General features: G+C 34.7%; 2 protein-coding genes across 2 annotated transcripts in view; one reads left to right on the top strand and one right to left on the bottom strand.

Moving 5' to 3' along the window:
- Positions 1 to 13,980, bottom strand: part of LOC147846911 (uncharacterized) — a 405,197-nt gene that overhangs the window by 381,482 nt on the left and 9,735 nt on the right. The window lies entirely within an intron of this gene.
- Positions 3,430 to 13,980, top strand: part of klf5a (Kruppel like factor 5a) — a 17,630-nt gene continuing 7,079 nt past the window's right edge. The window contains exons 1-3 of the mRNA XM_087237344.1: positions 3,430 to 3,742; positions 7,973 to 8,852; positions 12,925 to 12,984. Coding sequence (XP_087093470.1) covers positions 3,572 to 3,742; positions 7,973 to 8,852; positions 12,925 to 12,984 — 1,111 coding nt within the window. The 5' untranslated portion in view covers positions 3,430 to 3,571. The remainder of the gene's footprint in view (positions 3,743 to 7,972; positions 8,853 to 12,924; positions 12,985 to 13,980) is intronic.

The following is a 13,980-nucleotide window of genomic DNA, read 5'->3' as shown; positions in this document are numbered from 1 at the left end:
CGTGTGAACATGCTGTTATTTTTTATTATTATTTTTTTTTTTAATTATTATTAAACTTTTCTGGCCAAATTAATATGCAGTTTCTGAATGTACAGTCTAAATATCTGAACGCATCATTTGATGGTAATGAGATCTGTATCCTTCCGTTTTGATTTGTAAGACGTGAGACACGCTGTTGGTAAAAATAGAGGAGCTTGTGCATACCTTAATCATCGCAGCCGCATTGCACGCTTATTTGTGTCATCTTAATGTTACACACTACCGGCTCAAATGTCCAGCAAGAACGCTAGCATTGAGCTGCATAGTATTGATCCAATTGATTGATCCCGTTTGCTTGAAGTGGATATTTGACTTTTAAAATGTCTTTTTATTTTTAATATTTGAATTGGCAAGCATTTATCATCTAAATGAAAATCTAGTTTGTAAATAAGTTTTGTTTCTCAGCATTGTAAACCAGCAGACGTGAGAGCGTTGAGAGCAGATGTGGTGCCATACACTCATAACATTCTCAGGAGCGGGTGTTACAGGGATGAGAATCATATTGGGAAAGTTGTTTAAGAATTAGTTGCCAAGTAAAATCACTTCATTTAAAAAAAAATTAAGTTAAAAAATACAATCCATGCAAAATATGTTGAAACTTTTAAGAGGGGATATACATGTGGTAAATTGTGGGAGCATAGTTAGTTTCTTAGTAAATTTTATTTATTTATTTATTTTTTTACAATATGTACAGTTCATACATTTCTGCCTCTGAAAAGATAAAAAAAAAAAACTTTCAGCTTGCTTCAAGGAAAATATGTCACATTATTTTTTTCAGATAAACCTCATCTAAATTGCATTCATTTGTATTTATTCCAAAACAATTCCAAAACCTTTAAGTAATTAATTAAATTAATTAATTTAATAAACCAGTTATTTAATGGTCCTACAATAACACGCATATAAACTTATTTACAGTTGCAATCAGAATTATTAACCCTCTTTAATTTTTTTCCTTTTTAAATGTTTCGCAAATGATGTTTAACTAAACAATTTTCACAGTATGTCTGTTAATATTTTTTTCTTGTGGAGAAAGTCTTATTTGCTTTATTTTGGCTAGAATAAAAGCAGTTTTTAATTTTTAGACAAAAAAAAAACAAACATTTTAAGGTCAAAATTATTAGCCCCTTTAAGCTATTTTTCTTTTTTTCCGATAGTCTACAAAACAAAACATCGTTATACAATAACTTCCCTAATTAACCTAGCCTACCTAGTTAACCTACTGAAACTAGTTAAGCCTTTAAATGAAATTGAATTTAAATGATTGGCTAATAAATCAGGGGGGTTAATAATTCTGATTGCAACTCTAATTAATTGTAACTGATTGTAATTCTAACTAATATTTGTGTCATGTAGTGATTCATGAATCCAGTTAGTGATTCAGTTTTTGAGTTGCAATTCTGGCTCAGAATCAGACCCTGACTACACTTTGCATTTGAAAGGCCCATATTTACAAATTATGTAGTATATATATATATATATATATATATATATATATTTTTTTTTTTTACCAAGTAAGTACATGGCTGAAAATGAAAAGTAAAAAAGAGACCTTCCTTTAACCTCCACGAAACCTAGGACTATTTTGTTTCCCAAAAAAAAAAAAAAAAAAAAAAATGTGATACTGTATGAACGTCATATAAAAACATCTCCACCATTTTGAACATGGAAAAAAGGGACGGATCCAAGTCTGGATGCAGACTTGATGCAGTTGCAAGGTGACCTGCATACAAAGCTTTTTAATACCCCACCCCTGACCCTACCCCTCACAGTGACATCACTAGCTCCATTAAGTGCATTGTGTCTGACATTTGCAAGTCAGAGATTTGCAGTCTCAGCTTGCAAATCCAAGCCTGCATTCAGAGACATTTGGAAAGAGCTAAAAAATTGGGTTTTGTTGGATCATTGTACTTTCAGCCAACAAACAATAAGTCAAATGAAAGAGTGAAATCCAGCTCCAATATATGTTAATAGACTTATATTGGAGCTTGTTTTCATGATTCAAACGATTAAAGGCTGAATGTCATAGAACGAAGCAGAATGTTTGATTAGTGACCTACGTCTTTTAGGGTGGTGTTGGTTGGCTTTAATTGAACTAAAATGGTCTGAATGAAATCCACATTGCTGAGAAAATATACCGAGACATTAAGTTGCACACAAACACTAGTAACTTTGCTGGATGCAGTTCACTTATTGGCCTCTGGTGTCTCTAATAACACGGGTTTCTGAATGCTACAGCATGTGTAAATTCTGCTAAATATTGATTAGAGGATGTGGTTTTATTTGATGCTTTAATGATATTTTTTAAGCCTTTAAACTGACTTCTTCATTTAAGGAATGCCATTTCAGAGCTGAAGTAAAAAAAGTACCAATTTGAATACATATTTCCTATTCTATGTTTTTAAATATGTTTTAAGTATTGGTGGTAGATTGTTTACATTGAGAATATTCAAAAAATTGTAATGCCTGGAATAAATACTGTAAACCAAAGGGAAAACCCAAAGTGTGGAACATTAGACACTTCATGCTCTCTGTTGTCACAGATTTAATTGTGTAGTGGAGTAGGCAGGGATTTCAGACACTCCTGATGAAAGACAAAAAAATCCAACAAAATTCATGGAGACAGCTGAATAGCCAATCTAGAACATAAGTGCATAGTATAATGTTATTTGGGACACTTCAAGACAAAAAAAAAATTACCAGGATACATTTTTCACCATAAGAAAATCTTTGTGAGCTAACAAACTGCACTCTAAAAAACATTGGACATATTGGACCATATATAAACAAACGCTATACTGGGTTAAACGTTATTTATTTATGTTTTTAACTAGCATTGGGTGTGTTTATTTTTGTCATAACTTTCAACAGCCTATAGATTTTTTTAGAATGTGCTATTAATTTCGATTTCATAATGACTTAAAAAAGATCCGATCGACTGACAAGAGTCATATTGTTCAGGAATCGGGCGTTTGTGAATAAGAACTGGTTTTACTACTTACTATTGAGTCTTCACAATTAGCTTGTGTTAGTTGTTGATTAACATTGCCTGTTAATGAAACTTACTAACCGATCTAATAAATACAATGTTTACAAAATGAGCAACACCAAACGAGCTTTGAGTTGGTCAATAAAAATGATGCGCACTCGTTTTTATGCAGTTCAGTCTGTTTTTGTTAAGCAGCCTTGTCTGCACTGCCGTCATTTTCCAGATGGTAAGGGAGGTAACTTACTGGGCTGGACGTATTTAACTCGGGCTCTCTGTTTTGACGGGCTTGTTTCTCTGTTACAGTAACAGCAGTAGTAAAGGTGTAGCCGCCTCACTTTCTCAGTCGCCGACTCCGCCCTTTCGCTGAATCTTCATAAATCCTGGAGCTCCAGGAACGGAGCGAGGCAAAACGGGACATTATACCGAAAGCGCGCGCACATCCACGCACGGGTGTCATTCCATGCACCATACACTCACCACTCCTTTCTCAACGTCTATCAAAACACATCTTGCGGACGCCCTTTTGGTCACATCCACGGGTTTATGGCCGCTACGCTTCTTACCATGAGCGCTGCGCTCGCACCGGGACAAGATGACTTTCTCTCGCTTCTTAAACCCTCACTGTCCGACGGCTTTCAGGAGGACTCCTCTCTGTTTTGCTTTGAACACAAGAATCCTGACTCGGAAAGGGGCTTATCCAACGACTATTCTCAGGTAATTTGGAGTTTTGCCTTTTCATTGTGCTCAAGACAGTGGATATTATTGAATGCATATGAAATAAAGCTATCAACGAGTGAAAGGAGGGCCGATGTAGATGATGCGGCACATGCTGCACGCCTGCAGTCCCATCAGCATCATGCCCCATGAAATGGTCTCGCAATGTGCGGTTCTTTCATTTGAGGAACTGTTCTGTTGCGTAGAATCATTTTAGATAATTTTCTAGATTTAAAAACAGATTAGCCTACTATCTTTGAATGCCCTAAAAATAAAACCAAACTTTTGCATTATTAATTAGCTTATGTGGTTTTAAAACAGGCATCTTGTCCATTATGCAGATAAAAAAAAAATTATATTTAGCCTACAATTGAGCATTAAAGTCTGCATTTTGTCTCTTTGTTCATTGTTAACGCATCAAGCAATAATATTATTACTATTATATGTCACATTTTGCTTACAGTGAGATGAGTGTTCATGTATTTATTTATTTGACAATTTACAACATAGAGAGTTTTACGGTGAATTATTAATTTAAGACTGTTAAATCCTGATCCGCGTTGTTTTATTATATGTAGGCTACAGAAATGTTAGGCCTATATGAAATTGTACGTTTTTGATATTATTATGCGTTTCTGACGTGTGTTGGGAATTTCAGTGCAATGTTCTCCAAATTCTTTAAAAAAATCTTTACCACAACAATCATGTCGCTCGTTAGCCAACCTCACAAATAGCTACTTTGAAAACTCATCATTGTTCAATATCTCAACTCGAAAGTGTCCTTAGCTTGAGAATCCCGTGTTAAGAATCAAGAATTCTGTGATGTTTTGGGATTTCCCCGTGGCTGTAAGGCAGGGGAGTCTGGGCTGGGTCGGGTAGCGCACAGACTCCTGTCAGTTGCTTGCAGTTGGTTTCTTGGCTACCGGACCGTCAACAACTGACTCCCCCTCCGCACCCACGCGCGCTGCTCTCGCGCTCCGAACTGAAACTTCCCAGCAACGCCGAGCCTCAATCTGAAAACTTGTGAAAGAGATACATGTCGGGCGAACAGCTGGAAGATCTAAATCCAGAAATAGCTATGCGTAGCAGCCGTGTAAAGAGCACTTAAAGAGCTCTGGCATTCAGAATGTGTGTATGTAGATGTACTGTATGTGTGTCAGTGAGTGTTTTTATTTTGCCTCATGTTCATTCCTCCAGTCGACGTTACCCTGAGTAGAGTATGAATGAGTCTTGATTTATTCTTTTCTGCTGATTACGGTTTTATGATAATTGGGTGGCATTTATATGGAAAGGCTGAGCAATCTCTCCAGCATGCTTTCCACCTGTCAGCAAAGTCTGTTTTCAGCTTGTGGTATGAGCGCTGTTTTACAGTCTGAGGCGGAATGTAGCAGAGGCATATTGAAGAAGACTTGATAAATGCTTTACCTCTGACTGCTCCATACAGACACTTCACGCTCTCTGTGTTTACACGGTCAAAAACCAGGAGTTAAAACATGTCCTGATTTAGCTTTCGTATCTTCTTGCAAATATAAAGTTCAAAGTTAACATTTTTTAAATATATAAATGTTTATTGTTTTTAGCATAAGAAAATCAACCATAACATAAACTGAAGGGGGAAAAGGGTACAAAAGCCTTTTCACAATACACAGTCGGACACAACATACAGCATTATCCACAAAGCATAAAAGAAAAAAATTGAATTCAACATAAAAAAAAAAGAATAATTTTGCCAGACTAATTCCACCTATGAGTTACAAGTCAGTAACAGTGATATAAAACATAATTAGGTTCCAGATTTTAAAAAATATGTTTTGTTTGTTTGCCATCCCATATCGCATCTCTTCCATGGGCAACACATAACTTAAGCTCCTAATCCAGGTTTCAAAGACAAGCACTTAAACTGACTTCCAATATTGTAAATAGTTTTCTTTGCTTATATCATACACAAAGATACTGCCTGTATATTTATCTCCTATTTTTGAGGTGTCTCCAAAACTACTCAATTTTGGCTCTGGTAACAGATCAATCCTGTATACTTCAGATATAAAATTAAAAACGTACTGCCAAAACTGATTTTATGGCATCACTAAAATAAGTGAGTCAATGTACCTTCAAAGTGTTCACATTTAATGCACAATAAGGATACATTTAAGAAAATCGTATATCATTTCACTTTTGAATAATAAAGTCTGTGGATAACTTTAAAATGAAATCAGTCTGTGTCTTGTGTTGATAGAACAATCATGTATTTTGGAAGGATAATCTTCCCATGACTCATCTGATCTCTCTGTATTAAGCTCCTTTTCTTACTCTTTCCTGATTTTGTCAGTGTTTGAATTAATCTTATCTAATACTAAGTAATATGATTTAATTGCAGGAAAGGAGATGAACATATCTTTAACACCCACAAAGCTACACACATACACTATGATTTATAGTCTGTCAAAAAATTGAAACCTGTCTGTTAATCATCAATCAAAGATTGACATCCGATACATTAGAATGGCCAAATATCAGGCAATTTAGTAGCTTGGATGACAAAATTGTGTATCACTAGATAGTGTTTACCTGATCCGATATAATCATATGAATTTAAAATGTTCTTTTTGTATAATTAATAATCATATTTATACATTCAAGGTTAATTGACTACAAGCTAATTTTGCAAGTTCTGTTTTTATCCCACTACTCCCGTGACCATAGCAATCATCTTCACACATACCATAGCTAAAGAATTGTCATTCAAGATTTCAACTTGTCCAAAGTGAAACCTATTGAGGAGAAAGCAATATTCCCCAGCCTGACCGATAAATCAGTTCATATAGATATTTGGTCCTGTTTCAACAGTCTTTCTTCTTCATTTGACATACCGGTAATCCTGTTATCAAAGATATTGAAGTCTCATATTGTTATTATATGTTCAAGGTTAACTGACTATTTGCTTGTGTTAGCAAGTGCAGTGTGGGTTTCATTATCTCCCATTGACATAGCAGTCATTACCAGCACACATAATATTAAAATCAGGATTATTAGCCAACCTTTGAATTTTTTTCTCTTATAAATATTTCCCAAATGACGTTTAACAGAGCAAGGAAATTTTCATAGTATGTCTGATAATACTTTTTCTTCTGTAGAAAGTCTTATCTGTTTTATATACACACATATATATATATATATATATATATATATATATATATATATATATATATATATATATATATATATATATATATATATATATATATATATACAGTCCCTGAAAAAAGTCTTGTCGCTTATCTATTTTGTAGAAACACCTGCTATTAACCTGACTTTTAATTAATCAATTGGTGTTAGGAAGAGCTCATATGAAAAGTTAAAACCCTCCCAAATGATGTTTAATGCACTGAAATAAATTAGTTTCACTGAAACAAGATTTATCATTTAATCAAAACAGAAAGGTCAAATTTTGGCAAGACAAAAGTTCTGTCGCCTATACTGAAATTAAACATTCACTGCAAATACAAAAATATTTCAGCAAATTAAGTAGTGGTGCTGTGAGATCCACATTTAATATCGTGTATGACTTCCATGAGCTTGAAGAACTGCATTCATGCGGTTAGGCAAGGATTCATACAATTTATTGATGAAGTCGTCAGGAATGGCAAAGAAAGCAGTCTTGCATGCCTCCCAGAGTTCATCAATATTCTTTAGTCAAAATTCTGACTTCAACTGTAGTTTAAAGAGTTGTTATTTTTTAAGATTTCAACTAGTCCAAAGAATGTCGTCTGTTAATGATGCTCTGAAGTGTTTGTCACCTCAAATGAGGGATATTTCTATTAAAAGAATCCCTTATCACATAAGTTACAGGGAAATAAATGCAAAAAATGAACTGGCTTTTGTCATTATGCAAAATATATTTATAATGTAAGCTGGTTTACTGTATTCGCTAGTATATATACTTTTTACTCAAAGCCAAGTGAGCTTAGCTGAGCAAGCAGGCAGGCTGCTCATTGTTGTAACCGTAAGTGAATATTTGCATTCTTGCAAGCTTTTCTCAAATTTTATGTGTACTGCATTTGTGCTCAGCCAACACAAGCAATCCCAGGAGATCCTGCCAACTTTGCTGACACAGGCAGTGTATGCAATATTCCAGCAGTTATTATTCTAAAACCTGTTTATCTTGTTGGCCTTTAATGGCTTTTACAACTGCATTTACCATTTAGTGCCTCTCTCTTTTGCTTTCTCCAGGCTAAACTAGAGATGGATAAATATCTGTCTCCACAACCTGTGGTTCTCCCTGACCTAAAGAAATCAAGACGAGAAAGTGTCTCTACAATGGACCAGTATTTTGGGGATGACCACGGATCCCCCTACAGCATCAATATGAATGTCTACCTTCCTGACATTGCTTATCTAAGAACGGGTCTGTGCCGGGCGGCACGGCATTCTGTTTCCAACCAGGTCAAAACTGAGCCTGTAACGGCACCATTCTCTCATCCTGAGTGTCCCGTGAGCTCAAGCGGCCCTGCTCCGTCCGCACTGCCAGATTTCACCAGCATCTTTAACTCCAATTCCACTTCAGGCTCCGGAATGGACGTTGTGGATGATAGCGCCGGGGTTTTTGTTAAGCAGGAGATGCAAGGCTTTGACATCCCGCAGGATGGGCCGCTCTTCCAGCTCCTCAACTCAGAGCTGGACGTCCCTGATCCAACTGACCCTCATGCTCACTCACAGATGCCTACTTTCCACAACCTGCACTTAGCTGCCCAACAGACTGCTGCCAAATCATACTGTGGCATGGCGGCCCATGGGTACCCTCTCAGCCACGGTCACTTTGTTCATCCTCAGGATCAGGCTCACTCGCAGCTCAAAATGACATATCTGCCCCCTTCACCTCCCACTTCAGAACCGGGCAGTCCTGACAGACAGAAGGAACTGCTTCACAATCTGACACCGCCACCATCTTACGCTGCCACTATCGCCTCTAAAATGGCTGGCCACGCACCCAGTCACCCCACACCCGCTTCCGCACGACCCCCCACAACCACTGGGTCCATGCCTGTCCGATACAACCGCAGGACAAATCCAGACCTCGAGAAAAGACGGATACATCACTGTGATTTTCCAGGTACAGAGAATGAACTCAATGTTTCAGCTGATAGAATTTAGAGAAAAAAAAATGTCTTTATTGTTTTTAATGGTTTTTAGAGAAAACATTTTCAGGTTTTGTTTAAGAATTTGTCCCCCGTGCAGAGTTTATATCCTCTGTCTTTTAGACTATTTTCATTTTTTTACTTCCCAGGGTCAAAAATCTACTTTTCTATTAAGAGGCAAATTCATTCCTGTAAACATATTCTCTCATGAATGCATTTGTTTACTACTAATAATGTTGTTAAATGTACTTTCAGTTGAAGACAAAATGATTAGGCCTCCTGTGAATTATTTATTCCCTTTCAAATATTTACCAAGTGTCTTCACAGAGAAGTTTTCTCCACAGTTCTTATTTTTCTTCTGAAGAATATCTTTTTTTTTCTTTTTTTTTTAAAGTCTGGCTTAATTTAAGTCTGGCTTTTAGTCTGGCTTAAGGTCAATATTAGGGTCAGAAATCAACTTTTGCAAATTTAAACCTGCAAACATATTCCCTCACCAATGCATTTGGATACTAATAATCTTGTTAAATTTATTCTAGTTGAAGACAAAATGATTAGGGCTCCTGTGAATTATTTATTCTTTTTCAAATATTTACCAAGTGACTCTATTTATTTCTTTTAGAGGAAGTCTTATTTCTTTTAGTGAGGCTTAATTTAAATCTGGCTTTTAGTCAATTTATTAGCCCCTTTAAAAAAATTTGGCTACAAAACAAAATAATTATCCAATGATTTGACTAGTTTACCAAATGACCTAGTTAAGTCTGTAAATTACACATTAAGCTGAATATTAGAATCTTGCAAAATAACTGTTACCATTATATGTACTGTCATCATGGTGAAGACAAAAAAATGAGTTATTAAAGCTACTGTTTAAAGATGTATTGGAAAAACATTATCTCTGTTAAGCAGCCGTTGAAAAACCTTTAAAAAAAAAACACCATTCTACTGAACCGACAATAATTTTTCCTCTAACTGTATGTCAGTTTATCCAGTTACCCAAGTCAGGATCCTATGAACTCTTTCCTATAAATTATTAGATATATAAATTAACTTTAAAAATAGTTGCATAGTTTAAAACAGCCTGTATATGAAGTATAAAAATCATATGACAAGTATATTTGTTTGTATCATTACATATAAATTCATACGTAAGTAAACTAACAGTTCTGTTCAACAGCAACTAATCTAAATGCCTCTGATTGGCCACTGTATTCATGAACCCAACAGAAACATGGGATTGGTTGTAATTAGGGCTTTACGATTTATCAAAATCGAATCTCAATCGTGGTTTGAAACTTTTCGATTAGCTAATTATAAGAGGCAGTAATATGGAATATATATATGTATTACTTAATTTCCCCCACCCAGAGCAAATGTGTGACTGTCGTCTGTGTGTGATAGTCTTACTAGCCAATTGAGTAAGCACACTTTCGTTCTGTCTAATCAGAATTGCGCAACCGAACTATGCGGAAAGCCTAAAATAAAACAAACAGGAGCATGCGGACAAGTGGGATGATGGAGTCTGCTACTTCAAAAGCATTAATAGACAAATTCATGTCAAAGAAACACAGCATGTCGGTAATATGGGAATATTTATTTTCAAAGTCATAGATATTGAACAAAAACAGGTCATTTGTAAGAGCTGTCAGGAGATAACTAACAGATAACAGCAGGAGATAAGTAACGCCATAACTCAATACTGTTTGCTCTAAAGAATTTCTAAATGTTTCTAAACAAATTTTAATAATAGTTGAAGTTATGTAATTTTCAGTTCCTTTTTTTAACTAACACTCACTGCTTTTTAGCAGTAAGAAGCTACGATACAGAATATTAAGCTGACGCTTGGCTACAAAATTAAATCGCAAGCCAAATTGAAATCGCAATATCTGTTAAAAAAAATCGTAAATAGATATTTTCCCCAAATCGCACATGCCTAGTTGTAATGCTCAGCAGTTCTTGACCAAATCTTCTTTTCTTTTCATATAATTTCTTCCCAAAGCCCCCATTAATTTTTGAGAGTGCTTGGTCTGCAGTTGTTTCAGTTAATCTACAAACAAATATAAACCAACAATGACACAAATACAAGAAATAATTGTCAGAATTTGCAAGATGTTGTTGTTTTCTGGAGCACTTTGTTGCTTCCTCCTGTGATTTCTTACTCGCTTAAATCCACTGTTAAATAATTCAGAGCCGGCCAAAGCCTTTTAACCAGTGCTCCAAATGAATGGCAAAGAGTTGACGTCAGACTGATTGTTATTGAATCCTGTTGCATCAAATTGACTGGGCAAATTGTAAAACAGACAGGCCTCACAGTGCCATTAATAGTGCATTTACGCTGAGAAGCTGCATGTCTGAACCGAGGAGCTTCGCAATTAAGAACCCATCACTGCTTTACTTCACTGAGTGGGGTTTTACAGCTAACAACATCAGATGGCCTTTAGATTCCTAATTGGAAAAAAAAGAAAGCACACTGAAACCAAAGAACAGGATGCTCTTATTTGTGACTGTGGTGATGAGAGAATCAAGCCATTTTGTGCTGGTGACTAAAATAATTCAATCACACTCTGTCATTCTGTTTATGCATCAGATGTTAAAACAGTATTTCCTTTTACAATGTAAAACTGAAATTTATTTATTTATTTACTTATTTATAGCTGTAGCTTCAGAAATTATATCTCAAAAGATTAACTCACACTTTTTATGCATCAACAGTGCTTCCTTCAGGTTTGAAATATACTTGCGGTGGTCGCCAGATTGACACACCATTTACCCACAACACATAAATAGTTAAATATGTGACAAACAACATCATTTAATAAAAATACTGTTAAAAAAGACTGAAATAAAAAATAAATGCTATTCAGGAGCCATGTGCACCCACTGACAGGTAAAATCTGCTTCTCTCTCTTTCAAGTTCAAAGCAAATTTGAATGCCAAAGTATTTTAGATCTGTATATAAAGTAGCCTATGTAATATATTACCATCATCGAATTAATAAATAATCAGCAAATGAGAAATAAATGACAGAAAAAGTTCATAAAAACAAACATTATCCCTAAACATCATAATTGCAAGATTAAAATGAGTATTTTTTTTAAAATAAGGCAAATGCGTTAATTACAAAATTACTAATGGTGTACATATATTTTATGCCAGTTTAGATGCCATTTCGTCGTCTCCGAGTTTATAGTAAAGTTTTTCTGAATTGTTTAGATTAATGAATCTATTATATACTTTTTCTCTCGGTATCATGGCTGTGCGTGTGCAGTCAGCTAAAATACATACAAACCTTAGAAAGCGAATGCAAAAGTTGAATCCCAGACATTTTTGGAGATTTAGAAACCTGAGCCGGACAATTTTTTTAAGTTCCAAAAATGCACGTCTCTGTGGGTCTGAAGAGTGTGTGAAGTGTTCTGCTCGATTGTTGACAAGTAAAGTCTATGTGTGGGAAGCACTGATCAAACATAAGAACTGCATACAATATAAATTATAAAAAATAATTACATTTTAGCACTTTGCACTTACTGGTCTTTCAAATTGTTAAACACTGTTGACTAATTATAGTCATTTAGTATTTTCTTTTATTGTTTGTCAACTTATTTGTCTAAAATCTCCCATAAACACCAAACCAAAACACCCATTTCAGATTTGTATGTCACACATAATAATTGCATTTGTTTGTAAAATTTTTATAATAAAATCAATATTTGTTCCCTGAAAAAAATCATGCATAAATGATCATAACTGTATATTTTCTACATTTATAGTTAATAATTAGCGCATTTATTTTTTGATTAAAAAATTATATTTATTTTATTTTCATTATCTATATAACAGTTTTCATTATTTATATGATTTAGCAAGTCTCTTGATATTTTTCATCTTAATAATAAACATTTACATTTATTAAAAAGATTTAAACACTCTTTTGTCATATTGTTTATTTAACTTTTAGTCCATTTTTACTATCAGATTGTATTATGAATGATTTATAAATACTCATCAATTGATTCAGGTAACAACTATAACTTTTATTATTATATCTTTTAGGTTGCAAGAAAGTTTACACCAAGTCGTCCCACCTGAAAGCTCACTTGAGGACACACACTGGTAAGAGTTCCGCAATTAAAAATGGTTTTATTTATGCTGGATAAAGCTGGCCTCCTATTTTTGCCCGTTACTGTCATGTTGCCGGGCAGAAGTACGTTGTTGGCATGCACATGCGTTCATTCTTGCACGCCGCCTGAAAGCTATCCTGCGTCGCTTCCTAATATGAGATTGCAGCAAAACCATGACCAAATACATCATGCAGGAACAGCCTATTCAGCTTCATTTTTTCCACATCCAACTATACAGTACAACATTTCTATGACCTTTAGGCAACATTTGAAAATATCAGTAGAAAAAACATTGCTCAGTGTTGCGCTGTCTCTCAAAAAATACACTTTAATATCTGTCAGAAGAACAACATTGTTCAGTGTTGCCTCTAAATGTATTTGTTGATACTATCTTAGTATCTGTATAGAAGTAAACAAACCTTATTTGACCCTGACGAGGAAATATTCATACATTCCACAAGGCGGCCTTTGGTATGTCAACCTAATAAACTGATAAATGATTGTACTTATCAGGTCATCAATATTTTAGATTTTTCCAGGTATGCATTTATGTTTGGTGCCCTAATTACTGGCTCATTTGATAAGATAAAAACACCCACTCTTTTTTCTTGACATGTTATGATTTATTTGTTGCTGTATTTGAGTCAACAACACGTCAAAGAGAGATTTACAGTTAAGAGTGCACAGGTGCCACTTTAAAATTCATAATGACATTTAGTAGACATGGCAAAAGTTTCTACTCACAAATTGCACACAATATTTCTTACAACAAATGCACACAAAATATCTAAAACTATATTGAGTTCACTAAAATATTGCAACATACTTTAATATATCTTATAAGGACATAACATAAATCTGTTAACTGTAGTTTAGGATTATTGTTGTTGGACTATATAAAATATACCATATTAAATAGTTTAAGATACTAAATAATTTAAAACATGCATGTCTTTTACAAAATGAGGTGGAATTGAAGCCAAAAAAT

This window comes from Danio rerio, chromosome 1 (genome assembly GCF_052040795.2).
Source record: "Danio rerio strain M-AB ecotype USA chromosome 1, GRCz13ab, whole genome shotgun sequence".
NCBI classification, from domain to species: domain Eukaryota; kingdom Metazoa; phylum Chordata; class Actinopteri; order Cypriniformes; family Danionidae; genus Danio; species Danio rerio.
The sequence above is the reverse complement of the archived record's forward strand: the minus strand, read 5'-3'. Positions and strand labels throughout refer to the sequence as shown.